General features: G+C 32.1%; 3 protein-coding genes across 3 annotated transcripts in view; 1 reads left to right on the forward strand and 2 right to left on the reverse strand.

Moving 5' to 3' along the window:
- Window positions 1-1368, reverse strand: part of LOC136971851 (ankyrin repeat domain-containing protein 40-like) — a 38299-nt gene extending 36931 nt beyond the window's left edge. The window contains exon 1 of the mRNA XM_067266353.1: window positions 1210-1368. Coding sequence (XP_067122454.1) covers window positions 1210-1334 — 125 coding nt within the window. The 5' untranslated portion in view covers window positions 1335-1368. The remainder of the gene's footprint in view (window positions 1-1209) is intronic.
- A 165-nt stretch (window positions 1369-1533) lies between these two features.
- LOC136971850 (kelch-like protein 1) lies at window positions 1534-3767 on the forward strand. The gene has a single exon (XM_067266352.1). The coding sequence runs from the start codon at window positions 1758-1760 to the stop codon at window positions 3240-3242; it is 1485 nt and encodes a 494-aa protein (XP_067122453.1). The 5' UTR covers window positions 1534-1757; the 3' UTR covers window positions 3243-3767.
- Window positions 3768-3811: 44 nt separating this feature from the next.
- On the reverse strand, window positions 3812-11339 carry LOC136971852 (uncharacterized Golgi apparatus membrane protein-like protein CG5021). Its single transcript, XM_067266354.1, has 6 exons — window positions 11204-11339; window positions 7406-7492; window positions 7094-7328; window positions 6893-7018; window positions 6684-6812; window positions 3812-4023 (listed from the first exon to the last, which is right to left on the reverse strand). Exons 2-6 carry the CDS (start codon window positions 7477-7479, stop codon window positions 3964-3966), a joined length of 624 nt encoding a protein of 207 aa, XP_067122455.1. The 5' UTR covers window positions 7480-7492; window positions 11204-11339; the 3' UTR covers window positions 3812-3963.
- Between the last annotated feature and the right edge of the window lie 5389 nt (window positions 11340-16728).

Here is a 16728-nt window from a genome sequence, read left to right on the forward strand (position 1 = left end):
CAGATAACGTTATCTTACATTGCTTTTGTTTCCTCACACCATCCCCATACCTATATGTCACAACCATGTTTTCCGTACTTACTTAAATATTACTTATTCAGGTATATTTTTGCATCCAGTATATAGTGTTTCATACAGAAAACATTGTTAGCGAAGGATGTCAATAATAAGCTAATTTATTTGACCAAGGAGACAAACGATTCCACAGCCCATTTCTGTTAAAATGTGAGACTACAAGAAAAAAAAATGAAAATGCTAGAATAAAGAAAACCCAAGCAAGACACCAAATACGTCTTATCACCATTTCAAAACCTGTATGGTGCACTTTGACACATTAAATACAGTAAAACGTATTTTATTCCCAAGAGAGACGTCAACATTAGTAGTCGTCGATGAATGCATCATACATAAACAAACTAATGAGAATATGTTTTATTTGAAGTGGAAATGTCAAAGTTTATGCTCATCTTCAGAAACTCAAGAAAGAATAGAAAAAATAAAAAATAAAAATTCTTCAAAATGAGGAAAGTTAAAAAGCATGTACTGGTAAAGTAATAGTTATTGTTAATTTGTTGTCTATTTTGGAATAAAATTTTATGTACGTCATATACAAAAAGCAGAGGATTCAAGCACACAAAACAAATAAATGCAAATTTAAATAACTAATTAACGATGTCGTTATATGACATCACTTTAAAATCACGTCAACATCCCAGCGTAATCTTGATGACAATTTTGAAGAATAACGGATCAGACATAACACACGACAAGTCATTTTAGGGGAATAAATAAAGAAATTTTAACTCAACTTTATAATAATTTATGACCTACGAACAGCTGATTTTATGAATTGCAACTGTCAATGTGCAAGATATTGTGCAGAATACAGGAAATACCGAAATTCGTACGGAAATGGGGGATGTTAGAAGTTACTTTTAGATCAATTTCATATATTTAAATACGCATGACTTATCTAAAAGCAACTTCTACTTAATTAAATGACATTGAATAAACAAAACATTGATTTATCGGGGTTTAATCACCTGAATAACACCTTTAATAATAGTAAGAGATATAAAAGGCGATTATTGAGATTAAGGCGTTTATTCAGTTTATTAAACAATCAAATTGATAAGAGTGATTGAATTGATGAAGGTGTTTCGTCAATAATTAACGCACAAATGTTAATTATCTTAGCCAAATACTTACCAACCGTTAATTTCGTGCTGAGCGTTAATATTAACGCCTCTTTCGATTAATTTTCTAACGGCTTCTTCGTCTCCGAAGCACGAAGCTTCCCTTAACTTTTCCTCCGACAATTTAGCGGCATCCATTTTGTCGTCTTATGACAACTGATAAACAATCATTCCGCACTAAATGGTCGGAAGGAGTGCGATTGGTTAAAAATCCAACCGTGATCTTACTTCTTCGAGAAATGTTCCCAAATAGTTTAAATAAATTTTAAAATATAATTTTATAAATTGTTATTTATTTAATTTAACGGACGATTTGAGATTGGGTTTTAATTTTAATTCTGCGAAGAGGCCAATAAACTCTTGGCGTAGCTCGCAGTGAATAGACGGAAAGTTCGAGTTTGAGTGTTTATTGTTATTGATGTTTTGGTGATAGTTTTTGTTTCGAATTGATTGTGGAGAAATGTGTTACTTGAGGAGCGATTTTAAGCCGGAAGGGAAGTGAAGGGACCTTTCTGGGTTCTCGAATGTGGTGTTAAGTGATATAATTCATAGTTGGTTAACATGGGAGCTAGAATGACGCCGACGACCATCCACTTCGCCGATAAAACCCTTGCAGGTGTACCACGCCTCTTGGAAGATCTGCAGAGATTGGCTGAAGATCGAGATTCTGCCGACATAGTTTTCATCGTGGGTAGAGATGAGTTACCTGTCTATGCCCACAGACTCGTGCTGAGAATGAGATGTACCAGTTTTCAAAATGTCAAGAGGGGAGAAATTTGTAAGGTTCCAGGTTCCACGGTGTCTCCGGCACCTCCCGGTAATCCCACGCCCATCAGGTTGCCGCACGCCAAGCCAGAAGTGTTCCGCGACGTTATGTTTTATGTGTATACCGGAAAGATTGTTCTTCAGGACAGTATGGTGTTCGAGACACTGGCCATCGCTCAGGAATTGGGCGTTGAGGAGTTGCGACTCAGCTGCGAGGATCACACCAACAGCACTCTGTCCATACATAATGCCTGTACATTCTTGGCTGCCGCCCTCGATTTGGAACACAGAGTTCCCGGAAATAAAGGCGCCCACTCGTTTGTCGACAGGTGTACCGCATTTATAGGCGAGAACTGCATGGAGTGTGTCAGGACGACTGCATTTCTCAATCTGCCGAAAGAGGCCCTGATTCATTTGATTTCTTCTGATTTCTTGGCCATGGAAGAAGAAGACGTCTGGAGAGCTGTTCTGTCATGGGCCAAGCATCAGGCAGGCGTGACTCAACCCACAGCACATTGGACCGAAGAAGAAAGAGCGAGAGTGAGTCAGCAACTTTCCGGCGTCATTAATCATGTACGACTGTTGTTGATCGACAGTCAGGTGTTTGCAGAAGAAGTGGAACCGACCGGTGCAGTTCCCATGGAATTGTCATTAGAGAGGTACCGTTTTGCAGCTCTTCCCAGTAAGTTTTCGCACACTGAAGATAAAAGAATCCAACCCCGCACGTCACTGAAATTGTTTCAGGGATCGCAGCTTTTGACTGGCGATAAATTACATTTTCAAAGAATCTTGAACGCTTGGTATGGTGTTCCCAAGCAAATGTGGCATTTGTTATATCGCGCGTCCACTCACGGCTACTCGGCCGACTCCTTCCACCATCACTGCGACGGCCACGGTCCCACCTTCGTCATTGCGCTCGGTACCAGAGGTGAATTGTGTGGGGGTTTCAGCGACGTGCCGTGGGGCAAAACTAGCGGCAGGTGGCGATATGTGCCGTCCGAGAAAGCATTCCTGTTTACTCTCGTAAATAATGTAGACGTCCCGCCGACCAAGTTTGACGTGGTCAAGAAGATATTTGCCATTGCCCACCATCCAGAATACGGTCCCATTTTTGGTGCTGGAGCAGACTTGTGCATTGCCAATAACTGCAATGCCAACCTAGAAAGTTATTCCAATCTTCCGCATTCCTACGACGGCGAAAAAGCATCTTCGACTCTGCTGATGGGAGATTATAATTTTACAGTGTTAGATTACGAAGTGTTCACCGTCCTCGGAAAGTAATGTGATAATTTGTATTTTCCTCCATTGCAATATGTCATTGTTTACAGTATAATCATCCAGTTGTGATCAGTTGTTCAATATTTCTATCTTCTCGGTTACATTTATCTATTTTTTTTGTGCACATTTACAAAACTCTTTTTGTATAGAAATGAACTATATCGTAAACTGTTTCCAAGCCATATCAAATGTGGATAAGGTTTGAATTTTTAAGAAACTGTCAGTTTGCAAAATGAAATTCAAGTTTTAATAGCACATACACTCACAATGTACATATAAATGAAAAAAAATGCAATTTTGATGAATTTTAAATTCATTGTGATATTTTGAATTAAAAAACTTATCTTCAGATATTGAGATTGTTGCCAAATTTTCAAAACTGAGTGTGTAACGATTTTTCAAAATTACAAAAAAAAAATATTTGAAACAAGCATATTGAATTTATTCTGGTATCAATCGTTTTACATTATTTTATACTTGAGATGTATATTTTTATACCCGAAAATAAAATTTTATTGTGCAGATTTACTTATTTACAGTAATTAATTCACCTGTTCAATCCTTAACATCAATTTAAGATTTTATAAAACTGTTTTATTTGTCAACATTTCGGCTTCTAAATATACATATATCGGTTTGTACGAATGAATCGATTATATATTAATAAAGGACTGTACAGTTTCGGATGACGTTCCGCACTTTAGTATCTATGCGACACGGAGCATTAGATCTGTTGCGGAATTCTCGGTGGCTCGTTCTTTTTCGGAGTGAAAGTTTCCATTATCTGTAAAGATATAATTTAAATTATTATTATTTTGAAATATTAAACATGATTGATACTATTAATAAAGAATGCACTATTAAATAGGCTTCTGATAATTTTAACATTTCTATTATTATTTTCTAATGGAAATCTTTTCTACAATTTCATGGCTGTCTGCTTAAAAATTACATTGTTGCTTAAGTTTTGCACACCAATATATAGCAAAAGAGAGATTACTATCTCCAACAAAACAATATGCCCCATAAAAACAAATGACAAAAAAAAAAAATACAATTAAATGCATATAAAGTACAATCTCGGCAATCTGGCCACTTACTAGTTTGATATATCCAGTATTAGTCAATCTCAGTATTACTGGCACCATTGCTGTGTCATAGACAAGCTTTCTGCTTGTTCAAACTCCAGTACCCACTAAATTTAAACACTCCCACAAGAATGTGACATGATATTGAACACAATATTAAAAATTGCTAGGCTTGATATCATAGGCTGCTCAAAAAAAAGGTACAATATCTTATAATACAACACTAGAAATATAAATATCAGTCCTCAAAGTTTTCCATCAAAAATATTGTACCTCCCACTAAGTTCAGTGGGAATCCACAAACTTGACAGCACTGATTAAAGGTGACAACAGCACACTCAAATGTTTTGATTAGTACTCCAACTTGTGTTTTGCTGCAACATTAATAGTTGACTATACGCCATCAAATTTATTTACGTGCTACTGAATTCATTTTCCAATAATTGGGCAATCTTCTTAATCCAATGCCTTTCCCATCCCACATATGTCAGATTACCAAGTATTAAAATAATTAATAGAATAGCATGTAATTATTTTATTACATGTAGGAAATCAAAATCTTTAACTTGTTTTCCAGTTTAGTGATTTGCTTTTTGTCCTTATATTACAATTGAATATATTAACACAAAGTTTTTGCTCTATGGAGGACTTATCATACACCTTCCATAGAGCCAAAACTTTGTGCTCACATATTCAATTATTGTATTCCAGATATTGTAATTTCTCACCTAATCCTCTATGGCTGATTGCATTAGGCACCTCTGTTCTGAACATAATTTTTATTTGAAAACATTTCACTTAAATGTCCATTGGTTATTAAGTGAACAATGAGTGATTACATGGAAATTTCGTCCATTTCATTTTGTTCACTATAGAATAGTGAGATACTTGATCACTGATATTTTCCACTGTAATTATTTCATCCAATAGTAATTGAAATTAAAATTGTACAATTTCTAATTCTTCCAAAATCTCTGTCCATATATTATTATTTTAATTTTATCACGATATTCTCTTCAAGACTAATCATATAAAAAGATCTCTTTTTTCACCAGCTCAATAAAGTTTTTGTCGCAAGCCACCATAACTTTTAAACTGAAAATATTTCCTATTGAATATTAGTCAACTGTGTCTACTTCATAAGTATCTGTATCCATAAAAAAGTAGGAACAAGATCTACTCACTCTGTTCTGTGATTTCAACATTCATCTACATTCAATTTTTATTCATTGTTTATAACTTTGTTAAGCTTGAAGAAATTCATTTAATTCTGAACTGAAATACTTGCTTAACCCTTACCCGGCCAGGGTACCGATCTATTGTTACCCTAATTGTTTAGTAAAACCGCCAGGGTACCGATTGATCGTTACCCTGTTAACAATCGATTTTTATAACATTTATCGACAACAGATGTCAGCACTTGATGGCATTGTCTTGTTTATCGTCTGTTTCACATATTTTTGTCCAGGTGGTGTTTTGTTGACTTAAAAAATTTTAATTATCAGTCTTTTTTCTTAATTTTTCATTTTCTGATAATTTTTTATTTCATTTTTAGCATATTCGTGCAATAATATTACTATAATAAGTTCATTAATGCTATAATAAGTTTATTCAGCTATAATATGTTAATGCATTATAAATATTTAAGTTATGACCTTCAGTTCTGATATTTTATATATTTTTTTAATTTTTAATTTTTTTTTAAATTTAAAATATCAGCAAATGTTACATCTATTGCTACTGGTAATCATATGTTTATTACAAAAATATATAATCTTGTTTGATATGAAATGAATAAAGTATATTAGTTCATTATATTATTTGAAAGCAGAATAAAGTTCAGATTTCGAACAAATGTTTGATATAATTTGCGATAATTTCACAATGAATACACATACATGTATAAATGTTATATCAAATTGTACAGAACAATATTCTATGTCCTTCTGGCTCAGTGACAATAAGAATGAAGTAGCCAGACAATGTTAATTTTGACAAAAAGTAACAAATTTTCGAGTTTGAATGTCAGTTATCATATGATATTTTTTTTTTCTCATAAATTTTTCAAACAAACTTTATTGAAAAATGTCATATTTAAAACTAACTATATTGATAAATATATGTGATTTTTTTCATATGAATAGAATAATAATTTAATTTTTGGTGAATTTTTAAAATAATATTGCCTGATTCACCTATTTTGCCCTTGGCCGTTTTACAAAATAAGGGGGCGTGGCAAATGGCAAAATAAGGGTTAAAGATTAATCACAATGTTGACACTGTACTGTTTCATTACAATTTTAAAATTATGACATTAAATTTTCTTAAAATTTGAAAAAAAAATAAGAATACTTACATTTGTAAAAAGTTTTGGTGTAAGAAATGCAGAAGCGGAATCACGTATACTTTTTCCATCACCAAGTTTACATCTCAGATAACCATACACATTCGCTCCATTTAAGCATAACCCAACACAATCCACCAACTGTGTGAAAAAATAGTAAATATTTATGAAATTTAAAGTAATTTGTACATTAAATTTGTAATTGATTTAAAAATACTTACCAGCCATTTTAATCTAGCACCAAATAATGCAAAAAGAAGGAACACAAACCATAATATTGGTGTTACTATGAGAGAAATCCAAAACACTTGGGATTCGATAACATTTGTGACTCTAATGTCATCTTTCTGAAAATAACAATAATTATAAATGTCATTGTTTTGAAAGATTTTGATTATAATTTAAGATATTAAATGACAAACCTTTCTAGATTCAAAAACCCAGTGACTCTGCCCGTTATCATCTATGTAATTCCACCACCGTAAACCCACTAGTAATCTTCCCGTGACATTCTTTACAGTCCAAAAATCCATTGATAATAATAATATAATAAAAACAAAACACGTTACAAAACTATCACTGAACCAACCACAAAATAAATAAATAAGCAAGGCTGAAACTCGAAATAAAAGCTGGAAAAGCACAGCCAGAGGATGCCTTGAAAAAAGTAACAAAGAGTATTAACAATTACATAAATTACAAATACTGTACATTCAAGTGTATTTTATTATTACCTTAAGCGTTTCTGGTGCTGCTGCTGCAAAGCTTCATCTCCAAAGCGGATTGCAATATCGTCAGGATTTTCCATTCTAGAAATTAGCCTTAAAATAACATAGTTATATTAATATTAAATAATTAAATATTTTAACAGAATTGTTTTTAATGATATTTAAATAAAATTCTATTCAATTACACTCCATTTAAAGCTTCAAAGTATTTTATACGAAAATCAGTTATTATTCTGAAGAAAATCTCAATTATTTTCTTAAATATATGTTTCTTTTAAGAATTAAAAGTTGAATTCATAAATACAGGGTGGCCTAAAAGTGACTTAACAAAAATTAATCTGAGAGTCTGGTTTGAAACAATGATATATTGTTATATATGATTTGGTTGTTTCATTGAAAACAACTGAATCTACAAACTAGCAACTGTCATTTTCAAATAATTCTCTCTCTTTCTCTATCAGTTACATAAAACTAACGTTAAAAACATTTTCCATGACAAATGATATATTTGATTAGAAAAATAAATTTGTATCAAAATTTAAAAAATACAAATAAACACTCACTAAACCTGATAACATTAAGCCAATACATCACCAACTGCCGTAAATAAAAATTATTTTAAATTATTATAATTATTAATTTTAATAAGAGATGACTCCTAACGCCTACCTCAAGTGCCAAATTTATTTATAATCTTTAATTGTATATATCCAAAAGTTAGCCCGATTATTTACAGCAGTTGGTGACGTATTGGTTTAAAAAATACAAAACAAAAACTCCAAAAAACTCTTTAACATAGGAAAACAATGCTTTTTATTGTGTTTTTCCATTAAAACATTACTTGTGAAGTTTCTGACTTAAATTGTTTAATACTAGAGTCATATTTTGATGACCACGGAGGGAACCATACAAAATTGCCATTGTGAGTCCTGACTGTTAATTAAAGGTTCTGTTTGTTAAACATTTCTGAATAATGGTCACTCCTTAAAATTGGAAGATGGCCATTATTAGAGGTATATAATATTTGTATTAAATAATCACTCCCCCTTTCTGTCTCAAGAACATCAAAAGCATCTTTTTAATCATACTTCTGGGATTCGGCCAAGCCCACAACAGAGCGACTAGGTATTAGGGACGGCCCACAAACGGATCTGGGACCCATTAAAAATTGCCAAGACTTCCAATCCAAACCTAAACACTAAAAAGCAGGCTATCTTCAAAATCTAATTCTAGTTAAAAAAAAAACTCAAGCCTTAGAGCTTTCATCAGATTCAACAAAAGAAAACAATAAAGAATAACAAGAATTCAAAAGAAACAACCGAAATACAAAAAACTGTTTACAAATCATTAAAATTTTAAATTTCGTGTGAATTTAAACAGATAAAAAGAAAGAATGATCCAAAAAGAAGTCAGCATTGAGTTAAGATAATATAATTTTTATATATAGACAAACATTTTTAGAAATTTATTTCAGGACGAAGCCAAAAGTTTAAAAGATAGTTTACAGACCGTCAATGGCATAGAGTTTCAAGGTCTCTAGCCATCACTGGGGTCAATGAGAATGTCGGTTTATAGTCAAACTCTGACCGGCAACCAAGTCGGCATATCATCATCATACATTGAAGCCAATCATCATTCAACTCCGAAAAGTGTTGCTTGATCAGAAGTGTACACCCACAGTTTAACACAAAGCAGAGAATGACAAACGTAGCAGAACTCCATCATAGCACCATGTCGCCACCAAACCATAAACAATACCTCAAAGCTTCATCTACAGACACAATTCTTAAAGTTCTGAATCAAATTATTAAAGTAAAATACAAAATGAAACAAACTCATTCCATTTTCATAAAGATACATTCTAATTTTAACATAAAATATTGAAATTTCTAAAAAATTTTAAAATTTGACAATAAAAAAATAAGTTAAAAAAATTATTCAGAAATTTAAGAATTTACAAAAAGAAATGCTATAGAATCATAATGGGTTTTCAAATAAATTCTCAAGTAAAAATGAATCAGAATTGACATCTGGATATCCAATAATAAAACTTTACATTGTAATAAAAATATATATGAGAGAGAAAAGATAAAATATTCCTAATAAAATATATTAATTTTATAAGTAAATCTTAGATTTAGGTATTAAGTTTATCATCTCAATGATTAAGATGATGCTATAAACATCAGTCACATTTAATGAGAATATAAATATACATTTTAGTGACTAATTTCATTGATTAATAGATTTATAGATATTACTTATTATTCTGTTGAAATTTCTGCCCATTGTGTAATCACGTGTTTCTTATCAACAATAACATCTACAGCAGCATTTCTCAACCTGAATTACACAAAACATTTTCAAGAACATACACACAATATAAATATAAATCTAAATCTAATTTTAAATCAGTGACTTTTTTCAATTTAGTAGCATAAATTATTCATTTACGATTCAAAATTTTCTAGATCAAAGTAAATAAAAGTCATCAACTTTAATTTTTTTTACAGAGTTTGTAATATTTTACACATTTATGAAATTCCAAGTTTGGTTACTTTAATATTTCCTTTGTCTGGAGCAACTTCACATCTACATTATTAAAATAAGCATGACAGTACTTTACACCGCAAATAAATAATTAAAGAATTAATAATTACAATGCAGCCGAGAAGAAAAATCACAAGAATCGCACTCTTACTCACGGAAAGGAGGTTTCAGAATTTAAATATTTAAAACAATCTTAGCATGTTTCACAACCTTATTGTTGCTAAGATAGCTCTTAGAAAAACTATTCACATTTGTTCCCTTAGCAAAAAAATTTAAAAGATTCTTTAATAATTCCGAAACTTTACAGCATTATTTTGTTACACTATATAAACTGCCAAAACATAATGCAAGGCTAATTTAACAATTAGATATAAAGGGATCACGATCCAATTTTTATTTCAGCAGTTTGTCCGGCACCACCGATGGAATTGGACGAACATAAAAGCAGTTATTTTATTATTTTAATATTTAACTCTCGTATACCCAAAGATAAATAAAAACTCGAATGCATTCGAGCACGACCATTAACTCTTAAAACTCCAATAAAGAGGAAATTTTACAATTTAACATCTCTCGATCTCCAACGATTCAATCTACCGCCCGTCCAAAATCTTTATTCATACAATTATGATGTAGCCTTAGCAAATTACCAACCGTGCCTAGGAAAAATCATTTGGTAATGTTTACAACTTCCTTTTCTTTTCCTGTTGCTCTGTAAATTGTTCCGCCACCTCCGGACGTCTGGGAGGATTTGGCAAGATCCGTAACAGAGCGATCAAACGATAAAAACGGGTCGAATTCCCGGAAAGTTTCACCGAAGAGTAAAGTTCCGAGAATCCCATCCCGACCAGAATGAAGATCTACCGTCTCTACGGCACGGGTTCATCCAGTCACATCTATAACTTCTCTAAAGTATGTACACAATATTTAGTATATATAACAATAAATGATAACAGGATATAAAACATCCCGTATATAACGAGTAGCTTAATGATAATCCGATTCCTGAAAAATAAATAAAATTCTCGTTGATGTGGATGTTACTTTTAGGTACTCTACAGGTATTTAAACATAGAAGCAAATGACCTAAAAGTAACTGCCACCAAAACCTCTTCATAAGCATTCTATGCAAGACTCATTCTGTTAAATATCAAGTATTATAAACATAAATTCCGTAATATTTGTAAAAGAAATCAAATTTAATAAACTTAAACACGTCTCTGCATACTCTGACGTAATTCTCGCCATACGTACCCTTAACGAATTTCAAGCAAAGTTGTACATCTGTATCTACTTCGTGGCCGCCATTACTGTTTACGTCGCTAATGCTACGTTGACAAATGATCTATTCGTTTTATTTTTATTAAAACAAATGGAATATTAATAAAGTTCTGACTAAAATATATTGATTAATTTTATTTCTACGCATTACTTTGTTTTTATCTTATGTTGTTTTCAATTAAAAATTTGTTTCTTATTACGACCACTAGATGGCAATAGACTTCTTGTTCGTCTGTTTGGTTTTAATTTCGTCGGCTCGAAATTTTACAAAAATATAAATTATTAAAACGTTCAAATATGCTAAGTTAAAAATGTGCTTGTAACATAAAATTTTATTTTATTTAATAATACATATTATATTTCCATCTATATTAATATATGTATATATAGTTTTATATGATTAATTTAATGCATATAATTTTAGTTTAGTTATAATTTTATATGTTTAATTTTAATTTAATTATAATGGCTTTTTTAAACACTTTTTGCCTGTGGATAACAAGAGGCCCTGTTTTTTTAGCAAACCAGTTACGGATTCGGCCCAGCCCACCATGAGACGGCGTGTGTCGAGAGATGGGACCCTACGTAGACAGTTTCCGAAAAATTCCTGAGCTTTCCGGCCTACTAATTTATTAATAACTTTAAATTCAAAATTTTAATATTTTAATTGGCAAATATCAATCGTTTTGCCATAAAACAATGAAATTGTCAAATTGCTCATCCAGCAGTATTAAGCCGTTTCGACCGGGCAACCCGCCCCACGTCATGACATTGAATTTCCGGCTTCGAATTCATCCAAGAAATTATTACAAATAAATTTTCGAGAATTTTCAATGAATTAAAAGACCAGGAATTTCCAAATTGCGTTATTTTCTTTATAACTATCGAGTAATTTCGCGAAAGTGGCTATTGTATCATACAATTGTAATAGTTTGGAGGGAAAAAATTAAATGCTTTATCAATTACTTAAAGAAAACAAATAAATAAACTAAAATAAACCCTTTAAAATGTTTAAAATTATATCAATTATATTAGTAGGAATGTTCTTCAACAAAAGTCTACCAAAACTGTTTTCATTATAAAAAGAAAAGAAGAAAAGCTTTCATTTTAATTTAGCAAGAAAGTAAAAATTCTATTTTCACTCTGGACAGACTTCATTTTCTCTCGATAAACGCTCCTAATATTTTCTTTAAAAAAAATGTATTAGAAGGCAACAGAAATGAGCATTCCAACGAACATTATTTCATAAATCTACATATTATTATGTCAAAAGTATGCAAAGAATAAACGCTTCCATTCACGACAACAGGTTAAATATTTCTAGGAAAGAGCGCATTACCGATCCACATTACACTAAAAAGATACTTATCCTTCAACGTAGGGTGAGTAAAATTGATTATATAGAAAACTGCTGTGAGAAAATATCTCAATTATAAAATTGTAATGGGAACGAGTTACGAAAACGGATTTCTCCCAGTGACTTGAGAGTAAAATTGTCGCACCCAAAATTTCTTTGAATGCGACAATTGAATGTTGGTGTTGAATGATTTGGGTGCGACAATTTGGGTGTGAATGATTTGCCTTCCACTCCATGAAAATTGGTACTAACAGATTTCGACTTCCACGTCTTTATGTATTCCGGGCCTTCACACTTTTGTTGTTAGTCATTCTTCTCATTTTTTTTTTAGTAACCAGAAAGTAGTTTTTGAAGTGTTATGATACACTGCATAACAAAATAATGCCAATGTTCCGTTTGAATAGTTTTCTTCTAAAAGTTATAAAAGTTGTTCTAGTTTTCTTTCATTTCCATAATAGAACTTTTTCATTTTAATCTCATCCGAAAATGAATATTCTTTTAAGAGTGTTTCGGCATCTTAAATAGCTTGATTGGGATAAGGCAACGCAACACGTGGGCAATTTGCTACAAGAGGATGCCACCCAGGAATACTTTAGTCCTTATTTAAACGTTAGTCAGGTTAATAAAATCCGGAAAATTTCACGTGGTCAGCCCTTTGGAGCGCGAAATCTGTAACCAATGTTCTGTGGTTTTATCCACTGGGTACTAGTGGGCCCAACATCATAGACGATCGGGATAATTCTGGCACAACGTACAATGAGAGTATAATTTTCAACAATATGTCAAATTTCAGAAGAAAATATTAATGCCCTCGATAATAAGGTCGACAAAGGATTTCAATTTTCATAATTTTGGTAACATGATCTTGTAATAATTACAATATAAATTATTAAAAAGCCCTTGATATTTTACATAAGGCATTTCAAACAGGGTGAGTTTCAATTTAGCCAGAGTCAATTGAGAATTAGTGAAACGAATCAAACATCAACTATGACGAAATAAAAGGACTTATCACCAATTAGAGTTTTAAATTACCTCAGACACTTCTGTGTCTGAGGTAATTCAAGGAAGAGCATAGAAGAAAGACATTATTTTAGTATTTATGTCACTGAAACTGAAGAAATCAGAAATCAGAAGTGATGTATTCTCCACGATCTATTTTATTATTCTTTAAGTTGAATGTATTAAAGAAAAGAACAATACGGAAGATTACCTGAAACACGAATCTTTAACCTAAAGAGAACACTGAAAAAGGAATATGTGGCGTCACGTCTGTTGTAGATTACGTAATTTGATACACTATAACCTTGAATGACAGAAACAGCAATGAGTAAACTGTTGCAACTTCAGAATATTATTTTCTCGTAAGATAAAAAGAAAAAGGACTTTCTGGAAAAAAGTATGAAGTTATTTGGGATAAAAATACTATTCATAATTGAATAGATAACTTTGTACTATCAAAATGCTACTCTCGATAGGCCTGGAATTTTTCGGGGAGATCTGTGTCCCGAATATGTCAATCCTCATCCCTCGACAATTGGCCATTCCAATTGTGGATTCCGCCAGGCCCACAATGAGTGGCCTGGGGGTGACGTATAGACCCATATATCCGGGACGGACCGCCCCCATAACAAAATTGTTGTTTGGAAGATCTACGTTTTCCCAGAAGTTTTAATTTTACAAATATTTTTTACTGATTATTAAATATCTTTATAATTGCATAACTGTGACGAAAACAATTACAATGCATTAATACAGACTACAACTGTATATACCGTATTAGCGACAGGATAGAGTCGCGCGCCTGGTGGCAAATACTAACAATGTACTAATGACTCTTGTTAAAACAAGACACAGAAGTGTATTGTTATGCTTCTATATCCGAGTTCTTAATCCTGTATTCTATTTTAACAATATTCATCCTGGAACTGATGCATTAAATTAAATTGGAGTCTTGGAGATGAAATTACCAGAAATGACCAGACATCGTCTTTTCCCAGACACATCCTACATTTTAGCCTTGCGCCCATTGTCCGGGTGGAATTTTACACTGCGAAAAACGCTTTATATTTTAATAATTTTTCTGTTTTTTATAGGTTGACGTGTAAATAATTAAAGTTTACAATAAAGGCATTGATTTACGGTGTAAAGTAAACCAGATTTGCTAATAACTTAGTTTTATTTAATGAGTAAAACACGTGTCCTACGCTTTTGTCTATTGTCCTACATTTTGGAGTAGTTTTCAGTTTTCAATCGGTGGTCATCTGATTACCGAGAGACGTTGCAGTGAAGCATTTATATAATAGATGTCTCATTTTTAGTCTGATTACGTGTTGTTATATACACGTGATCAGACAGATAACTGTATAAAAATGAGACATTATATGTATATTATATTATAATAACAAATGTGGTACATACCTGCACCGTAATGATAAATATAACCATGCTAATTCAAGATATCTCGTCCAATAAATTAGTTTGGAATGCGAAAAGAATTCTGTACTCCTTTCATAAAATATAATTTTGATTACGTAGTTATAATAAATTATTGTATAAATATTATATTTGCTTTTTTTAACTCTTTTCGCCCTGTAAGCACTAAGAGGGCCTCTTTTAGTAAGCCCATTATGAGTTCGGACAGGCAGACAATGGGGCGGCCGGGTGGTGAGGGACGGGGCCCAACCACCCCCTCGTACATTGCAGTGATTACTCGGTACCCGCTTCCTGCTTCCGATGATTAGAATACAGTCTCTATTTATCTCTGTAGTGCCATTTGGCAGAGCAGAGACTCCAACTTAGAGTGTGATATGAGGAACCACCCCCCGAAATATTCTTGGGGACTTTCTACCCAGTCTGGATTCGATGCCGGGTTCCTCACAGCGGCAAGCTTCCAACTTGACCGCTCGGCCATCCGGCCGCCTACTATATTTACTTTTCTTGAAATGGAACTACAGTTTGTACTTTTTGTAATTACAAAAGGAAAGTGAAGTAATTCATAAATGAAAGAGGACGATTTCTTTTATATTTATATAGTTTTTATATTTAAATAATTTTTATCTAAAATACTATAAAAGTTAAATTAATTTATAAGCTATTCTATATATTTTCTAATTTTAGAGTTCATGTACAAAAACTAAAAAGCCAAATTCTGGCCTAACTAAACAATCTCTACATATATGTTAATAAAAATTATGTAAAATTTGTTTTTAATTGCTGGAAATACAGATTTTATTACTTTTATGCTAATTTTATAATGGTCTAAATACAAAAATACTACTAAAATATGATCCTAAAAATTAAGGGTAGAATGTAGCTATTTAACAGTTAAATTTAATTAACGTTAATTAATGTATTCATATTTTCGTTATTTGATTCTCTTGATTGCTGTTGCAGTAATGTTAGAAATTCAACCACATTATCCGGAAATAAAAACCAATGTTTATGAATTTTTATTTTTAAAATAACTGTTTATTTATTATTAATTTTTTCTTTAATGGATTAGTTTATAGTCATGTCTCGATTAGTCGATTATTTGACAGTGATGCTCATTTTAATGCATCCTTCGACAGATGCATTAAAATCAGTATCACCGTCATCAGGATTTGAAGGACAAAACAAATTGCTCGGGAGCAAAATATTTTGTTTCTAGAAGTAAAAAATCTGGTTTTCGAGTTCGATTTTTACTCTCCGCCATGTTTGTATCTAAGCGGGTATTACCTCTTTCCAAACTATAAATGGAGTAATGCGAGAAAAAAAATTTCAAGCAGAGCTAATATCGACACCATTCGATTCACTAATCCTGTTCTTAATGTCTCGGAATTTGCTAATCCTTTCCAAAAATTTGTTGGCAAATTCTCGTGTCAGTAATTTCGATATTAGTAAAATCGCTGGTTATACAAATACTACGATTTGGCCACTCCGTAATGCTCAGTTTTAGCCATTATGAGTGAGTTTACTCTCTAACAGAGCCACAAGATAAACGGTGATTTGATTCTAGTTAACTTTCATAAATCATGAGAGTCCAAATTTGAATCTGGAGCCATAATGTCAATAAGAGACTCATCCCGCGGTTCCTTGATAGATATTTGATCTCAATTGATTGACTTTTTATCATCATTTACATTTTTTTCTCTTTGCA

This window comes from Centruroides vittatus, unplaced genomic scaffold (assembly GCF_030686945.1).
Source record: "Centruroides vittatus isolate TY-2023 unplaced genomic scaffold, ASM3068694v2 contig_273, whole genome shotgun sequence".
NCBI classification, from domain to species: Eukaryota; Metazoa; Arthropoda; class Arachnida; order Scorpiones; family Buthidae; genus Centruroides; species Centruroides vittatus.